The following is a 22682-nucleotide window of genomic DNA, read 5'->3' as shown; positions in this document are numbered from 1 at the left end:
ACAGGGAAAAAAATTAAATGCCACTTTTCTTGCAAAACTTTTCAAACCATCCTCTACTGGCTTTACATTCCTCACCTTCGCCACTCGAAAAAGGATTTTTTTTTATATATATATATATATATATATATATATATATATATATATATATATATATATAGCAAATCACCATGAATCTTCCTGGCTTTCTCACTTACGATTGGCTTGCTTATGCTATCCCCTGCATGTTGCTTCTTGTTCAACCACACTAGCAACAGTTTTTCCACCTCTTCCAGCCCTTGAGGCCTCAGCTTGGTTAACATTATAACTCCTTTTGTAACGTCAGCTGCTTTGTTAGGCCCAGTATACGCAAACAAAAGAAAATGGGAACAGAGAATGGCAAATCATTGGCATGTACAAATACGCGTAGGGAAACTGGCTGCCAGTGTTTTTGTTCGCCACCAGAGCATGTGGTCGTGGCAAGATACAAAGTTTTGGCAAACTATTTGATCGTAACCTGATTTGTACATGTTCAGAAACGTTCGTGACCAGATGTTCTACAGTATAAGATGATCTTAAAACTGTTACGTTTTCAAGGCCATAGAATTAGACAGCTGTCTTTTTCCCTTTTTCTTTGTCATTGGCAGTTATGGAAACTTGTCCTATCTTTTCCCTGGATTAACAGAATATTGTTTTTATATTAAAAAAAAAAAAGAGTACTAAAGTAGTTGTAGTGGTGGGCACAGCTGAGAGGTTTCTGATCTGGTCTAGGAAGGAAGATGGAAACAATAGAGTTTCTGTTCTCCCCAGTAAACATGGTTGACATATTCACCTTTGACATACATAGCACAGTTTATGCCTTCAGTATTTTTTAAAAAACTCTGGGGCTCGGCCCCCTGCTCGCTTCGCTCGCCAACCCCCGTGTTTGGTTTACCGGATATACAATACAATACAATTTATTTTTTGTATAGCCCAAAATAACACGAAGTGCCGCAATGGGCTTTAACAGGCCCTGCCTCTTGACAGCCCCCCAGCCTTGACCCTCTAAGAAGACCAGAAAAAACTCCCAAAAAAAAAAAAAACCCTTGTAGGGAAAAAATGGAAGAAACCTTGGGAAAGGCCGTTCAAAGAGAGACCCCTTTCCAGGTAGGTTGGGCGTGCAGTGGGTGTCAAAAAGAAGGGGGTCAATACAATACAGTACAATACATAGAACAGAATAAATTCTCAATACAGTATAAAAATAAAAATTCTAGAAGTACGGAGTAGAATTTCACATTAGATGATATCACATATCACATAATAATGCTGCTCTTGTGGGGGGGGGGCATCTGAACACATGCTAAGGATATGTCTTTGGATCATTTGCTGTCTTTCTGCTGCTTGCGAGCTGTCTCTTCTGCCTGTTGTATGTCGTCGTTTTAAGACCTGGGAGCACATGATGCTTGTCTGCCAAAAGCAATCCAACAACTGCTTGGTTAGATGTCTGTGGACTCCTTTTAAATGATGGCTCACTGTCTGGTTTCGCATGACGTTGTAAAAACAATACTTGTCCTTTATTTCTGGCCCCGGGCGTGGTTAAATTCTTTCTTGCAGGACGTATAACGCTGCTCGTATTGTCGGCGTGGTTGGGTGCTGCTGTCGCGCTGCCCTTCGATCATTTTAAAGCCTGTACAGCCGCTGTCCTTTTTTGCTACAGCCCTGGGACAATCTCTTGGCACCAAGTCTCATGTTTACGGTACCCGCGAGGTGGACTGTGGCAAGTCTGTTTGGTCTCGTGGGTCTTTTAAATGTCTTCCGAGAAGATCACATATCGTCACATTGCTTTTGCTTTCCAGGACAGGATTTATTTTTATAACAGAGAGATAAGTCTAAAACCAATTAAATGGATGAGCAGAAGTCTTCAGTTTTGATATATGCTTAACATTTCTGCTTTTGAAACCTCTCAACCCTAAACCCCCACCACATCCCTACCACCTCCCAAAATATAGCTTGAATCGTTTTTTTGTAATTGTCTTCTAGGTTACTATTCGAGCATCTCTGTCTTCCTTAAGTGGTTCACCATCATCTCCCAGTGCAACCAGCAAATCAGTTGTCAGCCTTGTTCCTGACAGTCCTTCTACTAAGCAGATGATCAGACCTCAAACAAATCAAGGAAAATCAAGATCAACATATTACCAAAAAAAGCAGGACAGATTCAGTATTTCTAAATCCTCCGAGCAGCCTATTGTGTCATTAAGGAATATAAGGTAATATTAAATTGGGGAGTTTTCAGCACTGATGCAAGTGGGTTGTTTTTTGTATATGTCATTGTTAGTACACACAACCATAGTGATTAATTTATTTTTGACAATTCCTAAAGTGGCATTTTTGCATTCTTTTGAGGCATCTTCTTTTTGGTTTCCTGTCTAAGTTTATAGAATTTCCTTTTAATAATTTGGTAATGTACCCTTCTTTTTAAAAATACGCATATAGTTTTACATATTGTATAGGTTTGAATTGTGTAGCAGTTATTAAATGGCTATATACATTAGTCAGCATAAACAGATTTCTTGTTAGTTTAAATTGTCTGCCTGCTCTGGTCCTGCCCAGCATAGTAAACTATTGACTGATGACATATTTTATAGCATATTAGTTATCATTCATTTCTTGATTAAAGCTTACATTTGCCTTAACCTCAACATCACGTTATTAGGGTTAAATTAGTTTATGTTTTCTGCCAGGCAAGTACACATTCTATATGACTTTATAATCATGATGTTTTACATTTATTAAATTGCAATTCAGGGTCTGCACCACTTTAATGTGACCTTCAAGTGATTAGCCTTTGTATCAGCTTACTAATTAATTATCACTTCTAGAAGTAATCATTCTTAAATCACCTTATCCAGTTGCAGTATGTAGGTCTCTAAATCCTTTGCGGGCAGTATCAGGTGAAAGATAGAAACTAGCCAACTCTGTGAGATGACAACAATTTATCGCACTCCCCTACTATGGGTTTACTATTTAGACACTGATACACCAACAGGAAATCACTTTTCCTGTCTCCTTTTGGGGGCATGGCATTTGAACTGACAAAACTGCATTTGCTCAGTGCCTTTGCCGTACCAAAGACTGACCCTTCTTTAGCACTCCCACCTGCTATCATGCTCATAATCAGTTTTAACTTATATACACAAAATTACTGAGTGCTAAATGATAGGTTGGATTGACAGTCACTAGAAAAATAAAGTATTAGGGAACCCCAGTTGAGGCACAACTGTGGTGATGACCAGCTAGCATAGGTATGGTTTACCCAAAGCAAATCTGCAATCTTGAAGTTAAATCTTGTAATACATCTTAATAAAGATAAATATTATGAAGAGAACAGCCTCTGATTGGTTTACATAAATTTACCACTGACTGACAGAAAGCAAAGGAAGAAGCAAACAGCGAGGTCTGAAAGGTCCATCATGAACCAAACAAGAAAAGCAGGCAGAACCAGAGTACAAAATAATTCGAGGTATGCAAACTGTTTTTTTAATCCTCTCCCCTCCTGGGTTTTCTGGTGTTATACTTTTGAGGACTTGTAAAATTCCCTGTGAATGCTTTTAATATCTTCAGAAATTAAGATCTTCCTTTACACTTCTTTTTTTCTTTTATTTTTTTCAGAGGTGGACCTGGACTCCTGAAATGCATTGAATGTTCTTCTGTTATTAAGGATTTTGCAGCTCATTATCCTTCCTTTGTTAAATGTCGTATGTGTAGATATAAAACCAGTTGTAGCAAAGCCTATGGGAATCACATGATACGGTATGTATGTACAACAACATATATTCATATAGCACATTTTCATATAAATGGTGTAGCTCAAAGTACTTTTCAAGATGAAGAAGGAAAAGTTTATATGAAACAAAAATAAGATTAGGCAATACTAAGTAACAAAGAATAAAGTAAGATCAGATGGCCGGGAAGACATAAAAAACAAAACAAAAAAAAAAAAAACTCCAGCTGGGCCAGAGGAAAAAAACAAAATCTGCAGGGGTTCCAAGGTCAAGAGACCGCCTAGCTCCCACTGGGCATTCTACCTAACATAAATGATCTAAATCAGTCCTTTTTGCTTTCAGGCTTCACATGAAAGAATTTCATGATGATGGTCTTGTGGACATCTGGGGTACTGCCTTCTATCAAATCAGTGTAGGAACTGCATGGTGCCTTGATCAGGTGGCCACCACAGAAAACTGGAAAAAGAACAGCAGAGAATAGTAGGGATAGTACGGATTGTGGAGCATTGATGAAAATGATAATTTAGTGCACATATAGCTTAACAGGGATACACTAAAGTGTGGCTACGAGAAAGGCATGTTAAAATAATGGGTTTTTAACAGTTTTTAAAAATGCACCACTGTATTAGCCTGGCAACTATCTATTGGTAAACTATTCCAGATTTTAGGTGAATATCAGCAGAAGGCTGCCTCACCACTTTTAAGTTTAGCTCTTGGAATTATAAACAGACACTCATTCAAAGATCTAAGGTTACGATTTGGAGTGTAAGGTGACAGGCATTCCAAAATATAGGATGGAGCGAGATTATTTAAGGCTTTGTAAACCATTAGCAGTATTTTAAAGTCAATTCTGAATGGCACGGGTAACCAATGTAATGACGTCAAAACTGGAGAGATGTACTCAGATTTTCTTTTCCTAGTTAAGATTCTAGCAGCTGCATTCTTCACTAGTTGCAAATGATTGATGTCTTTCTTGGGTAGTTCTGAAAGGAGTGCATAACAATAATCTATTCTACTAAAAACAAAAGCATGAACTAACTTTTTCAGCATCTTACAAAGTTATAAGGGATCTAATTTTTGCTATATTCCTTAAGTGAAAAAAATGCTGTCCTGGTAATCTGATTAATATGTGATTTAAAATTTGAGTCAGAGTCCATAATTACCCCAAAATTCTTTACCTCCGTCTTGACTTTTAAGCTAATGGATTAAGTTTATTTCTTTTTTTTTTATTATTACAGTGATCCCTCGCTATATCGCGCTTCGCCTTTCGCGGCTTCACTCCATCGCAGATTTCATATGTAAGCATATTTAAATATACATCGCGGATTTTTCGCTGCTTCGCGGGTTTCTGCGGACAATGGGTCTTTTAATTTCTGGTACATGCTTCCTCAGTTGGTTTGCCCAGTTGATTTCATACAAGGGACGCTATTGGCAGATGGCTGAGAAGCTACCCAACTTACTTTCTCTCTCTCTCTCTCTCTCTTGCGCTGACGTAGGGGGTTGTGAGCAGGGGGGGCTGTTTGCACACCTAGACAATAGGGACGTTTCTACCTTCTGTGTGCAGCTGCTTCCTGAAGGACATGCTGCACAGTGCTTGGCATACTTAAAAGCTCAAAGGGCACGTATTGATTTTTGACATTGTTTTACTCTGGCTCTCTCTCTCTCTCTCTCTCTCTCTCTCTCTCTCTCTCTATTTCTCTGCTCCTGACGGAGGGGGTGTGAGCTGCCGCCTTCAACAGCTTTGTGCCGTGGTGCTTCTCATACTTAAAAGCAAACAGCCCTATTGATTTGTTTGCTTTACTCTCTGTCTTTCTGACAGACTCTGCTCCTGACGGGCACTCCTTTGAAGAGGAAAATATGTTTGCATTCTTTTAATTGTGAGACGGAACTGTCATCTCTGTCTTGTCATGAAGCACAGTTTAAACTTTTGAAAAAGAGACAAATGTTTGTTTGCAGTGTTTGAATAACGTTCCTGTCTCTCTACAACCTCCTGTGTTTCTGCGCAAATCTGTGACCCAAGCATGACAATATAAAAATAACCATATAAACATATGGTTTCTACTTCGCGGATTTTCTTATTTCGCGGGTGGCTCTGGAACGCAACCCCCGCGATGGAGGAGGGATTACTGTATTTTTATTTTATTGATTTTATTGAAATCAAGAATAGGATTGAAAACAAATCAACCCCCACCCCACCTCACTATATCAATTTTTTCCAATAACTAAGATTTCTGTTTCTCCTTAATTAGTTTGAGAAAATGTATTACTCATCCATTCAGAAACACAAGTAAGACATAACTTAATGAAGAATCATTGCCAAGTGAACAAAACACCAGAATCACAAAATTAGGAAGACCATGTCTGACTAGCTCCATTAGACACTGGTCTGTTACGTAAACACATCTCCTGTCATTCCTTCTTAAAATGATATTTGCATGCAAAGGAGGTCTGAGACATTCTCAAGCAAAATAAAATCCTATTTGAAATTTTTTGATTGGGCACTGAACAAAAATGAAAACTCTTCCTTTATCCTACCTATCCTGAATTGTGGTATAAAGTCATTAAACACATGTCTCACTGACCTCATTTAAAAGATTCAGCATATTGGGACTCGAAAGATTCCAAATATTGTTGTTACATAAGTTCTGAAATAAAAGTGAAACTAATGAAATAGCAACAATTCAAAGAAAAAAAAAATTTTAAAGTGTGTATCCGGAAAACCAAACAAGGGGGTTGGCGAGCGAAGCAAGCTGGCGGCGAAGCCCCCAAGTACTTGAATAAGATTCAGATCCTTCGGGAGAGTACTGGTACACATAATAATTAATTTTTACTAGGGGGCTTCGCTCACCAACCCCCCAGCCTGTGCTTACGCGCCAGCCGCTTTGTGTCTCTTAAAGCTCGCGTATGTGGATTTCACTTTCTCGATCTTTACTATCAGTTTTTTGAGACTTTTGAATTTTAGTACTTTCATAATCTCTAATCTAAGCTGCATGTGTATCACACCAATGTTTTTGAACCTCTTTATGACATTCTACTTTCTCTTCTACTCTTTGTCTTTTATTTCCGACCCCACTTGGAGCTGAGAGTGCAGTAACTGTCTGACAATAGCATTCACATGGATTTCACATTCACCAAACACCAAATGTTTTAATTCTCATGGATACGCCTCTTCGTTGGGAAGAAACACTACTTTTGCTTGATGGCAACATGAATTAGACAATCTATAAGTCTCCAACTTAAAGTTTAAAGCCGAACAATATCTAAATACTTCTGTCATATCACCTATGTCCACATATTCAATCTCTTTACTATCATTTTTTGAGACTTTCAAATTTTAGTACTTTCATTAACGACATTCCACTTTGTCTTCTACTCGTTTGCTTTTCTTCTTCTACTGTTTGTCTTTTATTTCTGCCCCCACTTTGACCTGTTGGGTTTTCACATCATCTTTTGGCAAAAAGTCATGTCTTGCGGGACATGAAATTATCTCTCTGAAAATGTCTTGTCTCTCTTAAAAAGTCTCATCTCGTCCCAAGATTTTTTTTTTATATAATAGAGAAATATTACTCTTAATGAGAATATACTAAATTTGTTACATTCCTCTGATTTTTCAGTGGGTGAAATATCTTGTGTGTGTATGTGTGAATAGTTTTCTGGGGTTAGAATGAGGTCACTGTCCCTCTTGCTTATAAAAAAAAAAAAAAAAAAAAAAAACGAGGATGGCATCAGGATGGCCATCTAGCTGTAAAAATTTCTGCTCCAGTATTACTTTTAACGAAGAAAACTGGGCAACCTGGATAAACCCATAAAATTGTAATTAAGCTGACCTAGAAAGAGAGAGATAGCACAGTGAGGTTTTAACAGTTACATGTAAAAATCATATAAAGCTTAGTAAGTAAAGGGATTATAGCTCTCTACTCTGTTTTCTGACCATTAATACTGCATTCACTGTTGAAGAGAATTTTCTGAGATATGTTTTGCATAATCTTGTATCATTACTGTGAGAGTTTGGAGAGAATTGTGTTGGTGCTTTTTACGGTTAGGTCTGCACAAAAATCAAGATTTGCTATAATTTGTATTTCTGGAAATTAATAAGGAACAGACATGCATGCATTAAGAGGGTATTGCTTTGCACCAAATGCAGCATGACTGTCAGCACAGTTTCCGTTTGAGCTGGAGTATTTTTTTTTTTTATTAATTTTATAAAATGAGACGATACGCTACAACTCGGGAGATTTCAGTATAAAATCATCTCTGAATTGTTTTAATTGTTTCACTAGAAGCTTCCACTTGCAAGGGCATTTATATGAAGTCTCTCATTACTAATCTCATATTTCCCATTGTGTATGAATTCTGAAGAACTCCTCAGCCTTACCAAGCACCAGTTTTTAAGCTGACAGTCAAAAATGTCCTCTTATCCCTAATATTAAGCATCTTCTATTGTTTGCTTTTTAAATTTGTTGTATTATGTGCATAATTTAGAAATTGTTTAAAAGTGCAAACAACTGGATATTTAGCAGTGATATCAGCCAACCTCACACACCCTCTCCTATTTTGTTTACTTTACATAAAGGCACAAGCTGGAACACCGTGACATGCTATTTCATTTGTAAATGTGACTCCTCTGGGGAATCCAAAGCTTTTTTAAAAATAGAAATCAGTCTTTTCAATGAACATAATGATACAGATAATCATTGCATGACATGTATGAAAAACAATCTACAATATTCTTAGTGTATCTATCAAATTTTTTTGAATATGTGGGCAGCTGCTTTAGGTAAGCAATTTGACCCTCTTGTCTTGACACCTTAATATACTTAAATTTTGTTCTTATTCTTTATTTACTTCTATATTTATTTGAACAGTATTAAAATCACTAGAGCATGGCAAAATAAGAATGTTTTATGGTTACAGAATTGCACAAAGCGAAATCTAATATATTTTTTAGTTCACAAGTACAGATTAAGCAGTATATGAATGTTGATCATTCAGTAATAACTTAAGAAAGATGCAGACAGATGTGAGTAAATCATAGAAGTTCTGTTTCTTTGGGCTGTAGGACTGTGTTCTTTTCAGAATGTCTTGGTCATTATTATGGGGGTGAAAGTGAGTTAGAACTTTTGATAATGTGGCTTGTGTCACCACACAGTTCCACTCACAGAGCTCGAGTGCTCTGTCCTTGAGAACAACTGATGTAAAGCTGATGAGCCAACCAAGTTCAAGTATTCCAGTCTCTTTAAATGTTACTATGTGTTATCAACAGTATAAACCCTACTTGCAAAATGCTTCATATGTTAAATTGTTTTCCTTTAGAGCAGTTAAAACAAAGCAGAGCCACTGTTGACACAGAGAACTCTGTGGGCATGAAAACAGATGTGCCATATAACCAGTGGCAATTTCGTCTTTTACTACTATTTTCAGGAGACCTGAGCTGCATATGAATGCAGCAGGGTAAATGCAGCAGTCATATGAGAATATAGACTTAATCTATAATAATAAAAGGCAAAGCCCTCACTGACTGACTCACTCACTGACTGACTGACTCATCACTAATTCTCCAACTTCCCGTGTAGGTGGAAGGCTGAAATTTGGCAGGCTCATTCCTTACAGCTTACTTACAAAAGTTAGGCAGGTTTCATTTCGAAATTCAAAGCGTAATGGTCATAACTGGAACATATTTTTTGTCCATACACTGTAATGGAGGAGGCGGAGTCACGTATCGTGTCATCACGCCTCCTACGTAATCACGTGAACTAAAAACAAGGAAGAGATTTACAGCACGAGTCACACGCGGGAACGAAGGTAAATGACGTTAATTTTTGACTGTCTTTTAATACTGTGTAAGCATACATATTAACACATGTGCAATTAAACGTGTGCATTTACGGGGTGATTTCTCAGGCTTAAAAGCTCACCTTTTATCAAACGCGGGAACAAAGGTAACTGACGTTGTTCACTGTCTTTTAATACTGTGTAACCATACATATTAACACATGTGCAATTAAACGTGTGCATTTACGGGGTGATTTCTCAGGCTTAAAAGCTCGCCTTTTACTAAAAAGGTAAATGCAAAACTATTTTCAATCAGTTTATTGAAACACTCCCGTTAAGGATTGCAATAACATATTCGCGAGATAAAAGAACGAAGTAGGGGGAAATGGAGGAAGAGCCGGAAACAGCGAAGAGCAAAAAATTAAACAATTGAGAACGGAGCGAGTGAAGCATACAAGCATGTTCATAAGGGAAACAAAGCACGGTGTAAAACGTAAGTTTAAATTAAGTTTATAGAAACGCTCCCGCTGCGGATTGCAATAACATATTCGCGAGATAAAAGTTTAATGAGAAGACACGAGGTATAAACGAACCACACGCCGTGGCGCAACGTTAGGGGCAACAGTTTCAACCATTCTATGATCTGCTTCTCGCAACTGAAAGACGGCACATGGCGGAAGTTAGCCGACTTGCTGACCGCAACGTTATGGGCTTCAACTATGGCGCTGACGCCACATCTCAGTGCCAACACTTTGCAGACTCTACTTAAAAGACACGCCCTCCTCACTGGACAGTTAAAAAGACCAATCAAACTAACGATGACATCAAGTATTACCCAATCAAAAGTAGGAAAGGAGGCATCTTCATAAAATGCGTGTGGGATGATTTGCATGACACGCTGCTTTAAAAAAAAAAATGATAAAAAAAATACGGGATAAATCCCGTCCAGTATTGATTCAAAACGGGACGCGCAATTTCATTCTCAAACGTGGCACGATTCCGTATTTTAAACGACGGGTGGCAACCCTACAGTGCCAGGTAACCACCCATACAATCAGATTGTGATTCAGACTAGGAATGCAATGAATGTAATTACCCCGATCTACATACAAAGCGAAAGTCTTGCAACATTCAAAGATGATGGTTTGGGATAATTAGTAGATAGATAGATAGATAGATACTTTATTAATATTAAGTACACCATGGCACATAAAAGAGCTTATGAAGCCTTGAACCGAAAAAAGCAAGATCTCAGAGATCGTAAAAAAAAAAAAGGAGGTAATGTCGTTTTACTCGCTGTACATTTTAGTCAGACATTACCAGTTATTCCACGAGGGAGACCAGCAGATGAACTCAACGCGTGTTTAAAATCCATGCTTCTCCCACGCTCGGTTATATGTCGCGTGTTCTCGGGTAGGTACACCAAAAAATGTATACATTTAAGCATGTAATGGGCAAACAAAAAATGAGGTATACCCGAAGGCACTGCAGTAGTACTCAATGTAACTTTACTTCTTAAATGTTAATGTTTTACTGTTTAATAATTTATACGCTTCTTATATATTGTTCAAATTCTTTTATCAAAATACCAGTGACAGCGCAATGCACGATAACATGGAGTGAATACACCATACGCATCTGCCCACGGCCGCCCTGGTGTGCACACATAGGAGTTGATTCTAAAATAAAATAAACATAAAAAGAGTAAGACAATCATCACCCATAAAGCGGATAGCAGACGTGACGTATTATATGTGTACCAGATTTCAAGTCAATAGGTGAAACGGTTTGCAAGCTACAGGTGATTTAAAATCCTGGACAGACCAACGAAAAGCCACGGTAGCAAATTATAGAAGAAGATTTTACTGTTTAATAATTTATATTTATATGAAATGTGCTTCTTATATATTACTTCATATTCTCATATGATAATGATGTTAATGTTGTTTATATTGATTTCTATGTTATTGTAAGTGCATCTATGTGTGTATATGTATGTATGTATGTATGTATGTATGTGTGTATATATATATATATATATATATATATATATATATATATATATATATATATATATATATAAAAATATGTGTGTGTATATGTATATATATATGACAGCAACACTCATAACAATGACAACACAATTACATTGACAATCATGTTACGTTATTTTTAAAATGTTTCCTTTACTTTTTCATAACCTCTTTAACACACTACTTCTCCGCTGCGAAGCGCGGGTATTTTGCTAGTTAATATAATATTCTTTGCATCTATTTGAGCTTTAGACCACTCAAGGTTACATAGTAGTGTTTAGAAATCAAGCTCAAGCTTACATTTAAAGTTAGAGGCCAACAGGCAACACTGCCTTCTAACCAAAGTTGAATTCATGAAAAAAAAAAACAGTTTATATATTCTTTCTTGTTTAAAATAATTCAATTTTATGTTGGTTGCAGGTTCCACAGTACTGTTTCAAAGGAGCGCCTTCGGAAAGAGAAGAAATATTGTAATTACCCAAGGTATTGGACCTTTCTTTTTATCTGCTTGTCTATCTACCCATAAAATCCATTATCTTTTGAGTTATCTTTTTTAAAAGATTGTGTGCTTAACTTTAAATAGTAAAATGATAGGCTTTGTTTTGCTTTTTCTAAGCAAATGGGTGGATATGCTGTTGATAGCCATTAATTTCGCCTTATTCCTATTCAGTCAAGGAACATTTGTAGCTAAAAAAAATGAAGGCGCAAAACAATATTGTAATTGAAAAATACATATAGCAAGTACACTGTAAAATACATAGATATCGTAGGTATAAGTTTAGATTTTTGCACCTACATTTTTTTGTGGACTGGATTATTAATGCATTAAGTTGTTAATTATTTCTTATTTCTGTCCTTCTCAGTGGTGTCACGCTAGTTTGTCTTAACTGTGATTTTCTAACCGATGCTGCGGGTGCAGATGACATGAGTAAACACCTTAATGACCGACAAAACCACACCTGTCAAGTTATTATAGAGCCAGGTAAGTGTGTGTTTAGGCACATGATACTTGGTATAACTTAATGAAAAAGTTTAATTAAATTCACTACCAATTTTCTGTTTTTGTCATAATAGTGCCTTAAATGTAACCTTGCTCCTTTTGGTAAGCATTGCTTTTAAATTAAAAAGCAGTTTTGAAATTGACTTGTACATTCTAACTGTTCTTTAAACCGTTTTCATATTTTTCCAGTAAAAGTCTTGATGGGTTCGGTGACTTGGTCAGGGTCACCCTGAAACTCATTTGTGGGTACTAAATGGGTAGCTTTGTACTTTAGCATTCTAATTTGAGAGTCACTGCATATAAAGGTTTATGGGCACCGCAATGCATTTTGATTTTCCCCTCTACTTATGCTTTGCTATTGTAATCATTCAGACGCTTGATTCAAATCTACAATTTTGTCTTAACTTATTAAATGAAGCATGACAGCAATTGCTACATTTCTTAATTTGTTGTTGTTTCTCTCCAAGTTATAATTACTCAAATCATCAAAGTCGTCATGTAATTCTTATTTAATGTTCTCTTAATATTTTAGATGCACCTAAATCCCGCAGAGAAAAAACACAAAAGGTTATGTAAGTAAAATGATCATCCTCCATTCTCTTAATAGAAATGCCATTCCTGTCCTGTGTTTTTTTTATTTAAATATAGTTGTGTTAATTTTCTCTTAACCAGTAGTATTTAGTTTATGGATGTGTTGTTCTTTTGCCACCTAAATTCTTGGCATAAAAGTAATCATTATTTGTTTTTTTTTAATAATAAACTGCAGTATCTATATATTGAAAGACAACTGCAAATCATTGTTACTGTATGTCCTTTTCCTTGGCTAAATTCAAGAGAATCAGAAATGTGCAAGGCTTCTCAGATATTCTTATGTGCTTTTTGTTGGGAATGTTCTGTTCAGTCAGTTACAATTATGAATTTTGATATTTTAAAGAAGATGTATAAAAGTCAATTAAATGTTGGTACTTTTTATCTGGTATCAGTTTGGATTTCCTTGCTCTCTTTGCCTGTTGGTAGGAGAAAAACATAAGGTCTGTGTCCTGAAAGTGTTCCCTTAAGCCATAATTTTTCTAGTATTGAATTGGACTGAAATGTACTTTTCTGAGCACTCTTACTGTATCAAAAGTGTTTATATAAAAAAAAAAAAAAAAAAAGGAACTGGTCATCTTTGTATGTAATACAGAAAGGCCAGATTCTTGGGATGCTTTTTTTAGCCTCGGGTAAAACCTGAAATGAACAACTAAATTGAGTATGCCATCTGTCAGTTCGGTTGTCCATTTTCGTGCATGTTTGTAGTCATTCAAAACTGTAAAGAACTGTGTTATGTATGCAGACTAGGGGTTACTTTGTCAAGTATTCTATTATAGAAGCTAGTTTTAGAGCTTGTTATATAGGTCTTAAGAATCATTTACCTTGTGATTAGTGACGCTCCAAGCTGAATGAATAAAAATCTTGTGCTTTTAGCATAACTTATAAACAGTATGCAATTCTTGCCAACTCCAAAAACAAAGCTTTTGAATGGTTAACCTTTGAGTTGCAAGTTTTGATGTATGTCTGAATTTTGTATTTAGATTTCTGTAAATATATGTATATATATGAAGATGTTAATGTGCTTGGTGTTGTGGTTTTTCTTTTTTAATTTTCAGACCCCAAAATACTACTTCAAAGCTAGAAGCAGACGCATGTCGGGTAATGCTGGTTTTAACAAAATTCTTTGCTCACTTCTGTTTTATTCTCAAGTCTTTCTAGTATTTTCTGAAACTCTATACCAACAAATTTGGACATATTTTTCCTTTGAGGTATACTTTATGTAGAAGTGTTTCTGTTAATAACTTAGCAAGGTGCAATGAGAACGCATAGTACTGCTGTCTTTTCTCTTTCAGGACCTTGATTCTGAAACAGAAGGCACTGTCTGTGTGGAGTTAACAAATTCTGCCTTATTTATGTGCCTTGTTTTTTTTAAATTGGCAACTGTAAATTTGTGTATAGTAAGGGGATATCTGTTTGGGTCTTTCCTCAAGGCTTTTCAGTTTTCTTCCCACATCCCAAGGGCCTTGTGTTAGGTTAATTGGCCATTCTTAACTGGCACTGGGTGGGTTTATATGTGAGTGGGCCTTATAGTGTAGTGGGCTGACACTCTGTTCAATGCTGTTTTCTGTCTTGCACCCAATGCTGCCAGAATGTTTTTTTTTATTATTTATTTATTTTTCCCTTTCTTACTATGGCACTGTAACTGACCAGGTACATAAAATTGGTGAATGGAAGCATCTTGAGAGCTGAATTAACAGTAATATTAATATTAATGAGTAATATTTGTGAAGTCTTTTGTGTGTTATACATTATTTGATTGTTTACTCTTCAAATCCACTCTTGCTGTGCCACTCATAATCCGAGGATACTTTTCTTGTTCCCACTTTGTAAAGGACCTACAATCTATGTAAATTATTCTACACATTTCTCAGCTTGTGAGTGATGATTTGGATTGGTGAAATTACGCTAAAATCAACACAAACTTTAGACCATGTCTGACTTGAGACCATATGTCCACTCCTATGGTTGCCATTACATTGCCCTGTTTCAGTTCAGATGCACAGTGGGCCCAAATCTGGTGGTAGTCTAAGCTTGTCTTTCCTAGAACGTTCCATTCTGATATATTTTTGCCAGGATATGACAGGCAACAAGTAACCTTTGTTCACCTTATTAAGCAGACCAGAGCCACTTTTGCAAAAATAATGTTTGATCAGAAATAAATCACAAACAATTACGCAAAGTGAGAATACATTGCAGTTATTCCAAATTCAGCCAGGATTCATTTTATACAGCACCTTTAGTAGTAAAAGACTGCACAGAACTCTTTTTTTTTCCCCCTCATGCTGAATCCTTTTCTTTTATTATCTATCCAGATAAGTAGAATGATCTACTGGATTATGGAAGACAAAGAGTTTGTTCATTTGGCACTAAATGTATACCCATAAAGCTTTGCAGCACCACATAATGCTGATTAAAAAAAAATTGTAGCCTTGAGCAGCTAATTACTTTCATTATTTTATGGAAATGTTTTCATTTACTTTGTTATGGCTTTTGTTTAATGTGCATTAACTGTATACCACTACTCTCTTAAGATCAATACACTTTGCTTTATTAAAAATCTAAAAAATGTTTATGAAGTTGTGAAATATTTTAATTAAGTAATATGCTAATTTCGTTTTACTTGTCATCTTTTTTGGATTTCAGACAAGCAAAAGCACAACCGTAGTTCAAGAAGAATCCACTTCTCTGCAATGTGAAAGGTAATTTACCTTAGCCAGAAATAAAACAGAAAGGGTGAGCTTTGAGGGTGTTATTCATTACAGCACTGGAACTTACCAAAAGAAAATCTACAGTCCCATCAGATTAAGGAAGTTTTTTCCCTGGTAAAATTGTTCTTGTTCCTCAGCATTGCTGTTGTTTAGTGGTGGAATACTTATTTTGAATGAGGTTGTGGTACAAAAATAGCAAGAATGGTAGAAATAAGTATTTAGGAAATTAAATCTAATGAGTGTAATAATTTAGTTCTTACTGTGCCTTAGCATTTTTGCCTTCTGGCATACAGACTGGAGTGGCAAAAGTGTATCACTCACATGCATTTATTGGTTACTTCTCAAAAAAAATATTAACTGCTGATGATGTAGATCATTTTGTCTGTGCTGAAATTCCAAACAGAGAGCTATCCTGAATTATGGTACAAAGTCATTAAACACATGTCTCACTGACCTCATTAAAAAGATTCAGCACGTTGGGACTCGAAAGATTCCAAATATTGTTCTTACAGAAGTTCTGAAATAAAAGTGAAACTAATGAAATAGCAACAATTCCAAGAAAAAAAAAATCTTAAAAGTGTGTATCCGGAAAAACAAAAATGGGGGTTGGCGAGCAAAGCCCCCTAGTATTAATTAAATACTTCCAGAAAAAGAAAGTAGTCAACAAAAAAGATGATTTTAACATGGAATTGCACTTTTGAATTTAAGACTGTATTCTTGATCAGCAAATGAGGGGATAGGAGGGTCTTTAATTCTAAAGTACGGCTATCACTAACACACCACATGATGTAAGTAACATATAAAAAGTAAAGTTTTTGGGTGGAGTATTCCTTTAAGATCATTTTGTTTACAGCTATTTTACATCTTTACAGTTATAAGGCAATTGATGCAGTTTTAAAATACAATATGTGGATTAAATGAAGTATATCATTCATCTCTTAATTGCACCTGTCTATGATAAGATGTCAAGATATTTCTTCTTTGGTGTTGTAATATTTTATTTATTTGGTTTTTTTTTTTAATAAAACAAATACAGCACCTTTCTATTCTAAATAACATCATAAGGGTACTTTACAATTATGTAGTGTAGTTTTTCATAAATATTTTGTACACTTGGAGAATAGGCTAGTAAGTCAAAAGATGTGAGGACTGAAACCTTGGCCAAAGTCCAGTACCTAAAGAACTAGACCTTGGTCTCGGGAATTAAAGCATCAGTCTGTCCATTATCAAACCTTCTTAATTCAGTTCAGGGTTGTGGACCTGGAAACATCAACTTCTAGCAAAGAATTAAATTATGTGTATATTCAGGGACTGGCAGTATACCCAGGGAAAAAAAGGTTGGTGTGATTTATTTGTACTATTTTTAGGTTCTATAGAGTCATTATTGTCACATGTACAGATCACAGTGAAATTTTAACTTTCATGTGCTAATCAACATGAACATGTCACCACTGACCACACAAGAGAACTTATGTTCCCAGAAGAATCTAACGTGGCGTAGTCTTTTGCTCAGAAGTCCTACATTGAGTTCCTGGCTTGTTCAGAATCAAAATCTTCTGTGTATGCATATCATAATCAACTGCTGTAAGAGTTTAATGCACATAGTGTTCAGTAGTAATGTGTAAAATTCCTCTTAACAATTTGATTCATTATGTTCAGTTCACTAAAATGATTCAAATCTTTGAATCACTGATTCGTTCACTTGAAAAATAACGAGGCTATATATATATAATATATATAATATAATATAAAAATACATAATATAACAGTGTAACAACTTCAACCACCAAACAAAATATAAATCAAGCAACAAAATAAATAATTCACATATATTCAAATAGACAAACATTTTTATAGCCTAGATGTCGAAAGAAACATAACCTGTTGAGTGCTTACATCTTTTATGACTAAATAAAATTGATTTCAGTTTTGGATTAAGTTAGCCTATAACCTAGATAGAGGTTGGGATAGATACATAGAATGGGATATGTTGTGTATGACAAAGTTCTATGAGCCTGTAATATGCTGTTAGTGTATGCTAGAATTGTACTGTTCATTATAATTGTACATTTATAAATGTAGCTCTGTAAAAATATTAGTTTCCAGCAGATGGTCCTCTAACGCATCCTCCAGTCAGTCAGTTGTTGTGACTTTTGCACAAATGCAGATAGGATTAACAACATGTGTCATTTATTCAGTATATATATAGCAAGAACGATAATTGAACCTTCCAAAAACAGCAACAACAAAATAAAAAAGTAGCTTCCTGGCTCTCAGTCTTCATCCTTCTCTGCATCACTCACTGCAGTCTCCCGCAATTTCCTTCTTTTATATCCTGTCCTTTCTGATGCAGTCTGCCATACATATATCATCCGTGAACAGAACTGAGATTCATTGTACTGTGTGACATGGGTCTGCAGTTTGTTCCTCTGTTCAGTACACAAACTGATTCTTTCGGTAAACTAGTTCAGTGTACTTTACTGCAAGTCTTTTGTCTGCAGTTTGTGAATGAACTTGCAAACAAACTTGTAATGGGTCTCCAGATCAGTAGGGGTATACTGGTTCACTGTACTGAGACAGTCATAGTCAATCAGTCAGATTGAACCAGTCATTGGCTAGTTGTCATCATGACCATTTTGCTAAAATGGTTTACTGATGGGCTGTTTACCATAGACAGCAGCCATTTAAGTGAAGTTAAGGCAATAGCTCCGAACTGTCGCTGAATGCAGTATAAAACGATCCATGCACTGTGCATGCTTCAAAAAGATTAATTCTTTAAAGTCATTGTACCAGTACATTCATCCAGAGACCAAGACAACTACAAAAGAACTAGTTTGTTCATTCATTGCATATCACTAGCATTCACTTTAAGAATAACATTTAAATAAATAAGTACTTAGTAACAGCAAAATAACAATTCACATAATTTATTAGGGATGAAAAAATATATTAAATAATTAATTTAAAAAAACAGTAACAGTCCGTTGTGGTATAGGAATACAGTAAATATCAAACTGTCACCAAATCCACTTAATCCTATTCAGAATCATTAATAACATTTGACTTTTATTAATGTCATTTCAAACATTTTTGTCAGATGAAAATGTCCTTCCTCCACTTTAGGAACTATCAGAGCTGTCACAATTTTCTCTGCATTGTTTGCTCTTATGGCATTCTTGTGGCATGTTTGAGCAAGTTGTCCACCTGTGACTAGTTGGTGGAAATGGTTAGCACTGCTGCCTCATAGTTGAAGTGACGATGGATTCCATCAGCTGGTTGCTATCTGAGTAAAGTTTGCACCTTTTCCCTTGCATATGTAGGAGTGTTTCTCTATATAGTTTGGTTTTGTACATTCCAGACACATGCCTATTAATTACTAATTCTGATTTAGCTGAGTGGTGGTCCCAGCAATCTGTCCAGGGATGGTGGTTCATGCATTACGCCTATTGTTGCCTTGAACTAGATTATGCCAGCTTCAGAATGTTACATATTTATCACCAATGTCTTGATACTAGACATCTCCTCTTTTTCAGTCATACCTCCTCCAGGTAGACAATCACTTTGGCTACATCCTTTCACTCCATTGTTTGAGATGCAGATTCAAAATGTAACTTATTCTTACAAATGTTTGAAAATTAAACATGACACTATTTAAACACCTTATGGCATTTTCATCATTCAGACATACTGTCTTTAAAAAGAAGACAGTTTCTCTTTTAATTTAATTGGGGTCTTGCCAAATGCTGTTGGCCTAGGGTAGAAAGCAGACTTGAAAGTTAATGCTTCCATGACATTTATACAGTTGTTGTTTTTTTTTTTTTTTTCTAATAAAGGCTTTCTTTTTTGTCAGCATTGTAAACGATTCAAGTTTGGAGGAAAACAAGAATGAAAAAAGTGAAGCTGTTCCTGAGGAAACAGACAAGGCAACTTCAGAAAACATAGGAAAGTGTGAAGTGCTTGAAGGATGTGACAAAAATGCAGAAAATCTAGATAAATTAAAAAATAAAGACAGTTTTACAGCCAAGGAAGTGCCAGAAACAACTGAAACAGATAATGGTGAGAAGCCTGCATCATGTGAAAACTCATCTAAGCCAGATGAAACGGAGGAATCAGAAAGTGAGAATAAACTTGAAAAACCTTCTGCAGCGGAAAAGGAAGAAGATGATGTAGATCAGAAAGAAGATGCAGAAGAGGCTGTTCCCTTTGAACAGTTTTTGCGGAAGGTAGACGAGCCACAGTCCGTTAGTTCTGATGTTAGCGAACAAGGCAGCGTTCATCTAGAGCCATTGACTCCTTCAGAGGTACTTGAACATGAAGCTACAGAGATTCTACAGAAGGGTAATCCTGGGTCTTCTGAAATGAAGACAACACCTGTTTATGAAAAAGAAGATGATGATGATGATGATAACACCAATAATGATAACAACTCGCCAGTCTGCCCTGATGCTTCAGAGAACATACCTGCTGAAGTAGAAGAGAAAACTGAGAGTTAAAGGATAAACCAGCGTTCTTTGTCACCATTTTTATTTGTCTAGTCTCCAGTTCCAAACAGTGTGAAAGCATGTGGTTAACACAAAGCTTTAGGTTCTTTGGAATTGAGATATATATATATATATATATATATATATATATATATATATATATATATATATATATATATATATATATATATATATATATATATAATATAATGTGTAAAATATGCACACGTCTATACACCTATATGAGGGTGTAATTCTGCCAGGCTATAAGCTTTCTAAGTAAACTTTCAATGAAAGTTGGATCACATAAGCATTATGTAAATATATCATTAAGCTTCAGTGCGGAAAATGGAATAGGACACGATTAATTGAACAAAAAGCAAACTAGTTAGAAGTTTGTTGGTACTGATTTACAAGTCTGGTTTTGCTTGGGACCTGTTGGAGTGGTTAGTTTAACCAAAGTATAGATCTTGATTTTTCCAGACATTTTTAAAACACTGTATATATTTTTTTAAATGGCATGTGTTTTACCATATGGCAGCTACTTCTAGTTAACTGTATGTTACAGTAAATGGCTTCTAGGCATGTAGCAAGAATGTAAAGTGAAAACTAAAATGCTCTGTAGAATTATGTTGTGTATTGTATATGAGGAGGAAGCTTTGGAACTGTGATCTTGAGTATTTTTGCTACACCTTTGCTCGTAGATCTAGAATTGTTGACTGTGGGTGAGTTGCATAGCTTGCATTATATCAGTTTGTTAAACTGTTTTCCCCATATAAAAATATTTTTTTCGTATTTGGTTTTAATGGATTTTTTTTCTTATATATGTGTTTATTTTCATCTTTTTCAATGCAACATCAGAAAATTCTGGAGCCTAACTTGTCACCATCCAGCAGAAGACAACAGCCAACTCCAAATGGAGTACCAGTCCTTCACAGGGCATACTCTCTCATACAAGGCTAGTCTAGATTTTCCAGTCATACCAACCTTCACATGTTTGGGACAAAGAACTAAATAGGAGTTCCCTAAGAAGAAAACCACATAGAAAGAAAAGGGACTGTAACAGTATAGATCACCATGTCATCCTTTATTTTGAACTATGGGCTACCAACATTTCCCAAATGCAGATTTAGCACTGATTTATTTCTTCCAGAAGCAATTTATGAACCCTCTTCTATCACTGTTGATGATATTTAAAAATAAAAATTCTATATGTAACCTTACATTTAAAAAAAGCACAAATATATACAGTAATTAACACTATTTACAGTAGACCCTATATTGTTTAGTTTTAGGTAGTTTACATTTAAAGTGCCACACTTTCAGACCTTGCTTTTGACCTTCCTTACCACTTGTGCTGTGTGCCTCTGGCCACTCCCCCATTTATTTATTTATTTATTTTTACTTTTTGGCCACTCCCTCCTTGTGTTCTTTGTACTTCGGTCACATTTCCCAACTTGTACTTGCTTGACAATTGTAATTATCTGACTTGCAGTAACTTGACACCATTTATGTAAGATTTAATCATTGAATTTGTGGAACATCTTTTAGATTTTGTTTAAGCCTTTTTTTTGGTTGGTCATACAGTGTTTTTACTTTTCCTTCTCTATTTATTGAGTTTTGCCTTTGATTGCTTGCTTTTGATTTTTTCTTCAATGTGGGGTTTTCAACTCTTGCCAACCGTTTCACTGGTTTAGCGATTAACCTTTTTGTTTGTTTTTTGACTGTTTCTTTTCAAGCAAGTTTTCAGTCTTATACCTCCACTTACACCTATAACACACTGTCATCGCCCATTCTGTCTTTCTCCAGTCTTACATTAAGAATGGGTCCAAATTTGAGTTAATCAGGAATCCTAAAGTGGGGCTGTAGGTGAGGCCAGTCTGGTGTTGCTTTGTTGTTGCTTAGAATAGAAATAATTCTTGCATCAATATGGAGGCAGATTGCACAAATGAGCTGTGAACGATTTTAGGATCTTCACACTGCACCAATAAAGAAACTAAAAAAAATCTTACTGTCAAAAGGAAATGTTTAAACTTCACCAAAATACTTATTTAACTTGCAAATTTTGAGCTCAGTATTCAGAGTTAATGTAAGCTGAAGTGTCATGTTCACTGTGGATGAATTGGTGCTTTTTAATTTCATTTGTTTTTTATCAGATGGTTGTTTTTTAATCTAATGAGGACCACAGCTTTCTGATGTTTAAAAAAAACAATAAAAAGCTGGTTCCAATGAAACATCAGCTAAAATCAAAATGCCTATTGCTTCAGTTTCTTACCCCTTCCAAAATATGTTTTGTATGAGTGCAAGTAATATACACAAAGTCGGAGCGAGAGATGAAACATTGTAAATTTAGCAGCCTC

General features: G+C 35.7%; 1 protein-coding gene across 3 annotated transcripts in view; it reads left to right on the top strand.

The window, feature by feature from the left end:
* Positions 1–21117, top strand: part of znf280d (zinc finger protein 280D) — an 80659-nt gene extending 59542 nt beyond the window's left edge. For 2 of the 3 annotated variants that reach the window (XM_028823828.2, XM_028823830.2), the window contains 9 exons: positions 1996–2222; positions 3383–3475; positions 3625–3765; positions 11963–12025; positions 12406–12524; positions 13075–13114; positions 14189–14231; positions 15777–15832; positions 19692–21117. In XM_028823828.2, the coding sequence (XP_028679661.1) occupies positions 1996–2222; positions 3383–3475; positions 3625–3765; positions 11963–12025; positions 12406–12524; positions 13075–13114; positions 14189–14231; positions 15777–15832; positions 19692–20334 (1425 nt within the window). In that variant the 3' untranslated portion in view covers positions 20335–21117. The remainder of the gene's footprint in view (positions 1–1995; positions 2223–3382; positions 3476–3624; positions 3766–11962; positions 12026–12405; positions 12525–13074; positions 13115–14188; positions 14232–15776; positions 15833–19691) is intronic. The other variant, XM_028823829.2, reaches the window with a different exon arrangement.
* The last annotated feature ends 1565 nt before the right edge of the window (positions 21118–22682 follow it).

This window comes from Erpetoichthys calabaricus, chromosome 17 (genome assembly GCF_900747795.2).
Source record: "Erpetoichthys calabaricus chromosome 17, fErpCal1.3, whole genome shotgun sequence".
Lineage (NCBI taxonomy): Eukaryota > Metazoa > Chordata > Cladistia > Polypteriformes > Polypteridae > Erpetoichthys > Erpetoichthys calabaricus.
The sequence above is the reverse complement of the archived record's forward strand: the minus strand, read 5'-3'. Positions and strand labels throughout refer to the sequence as shown.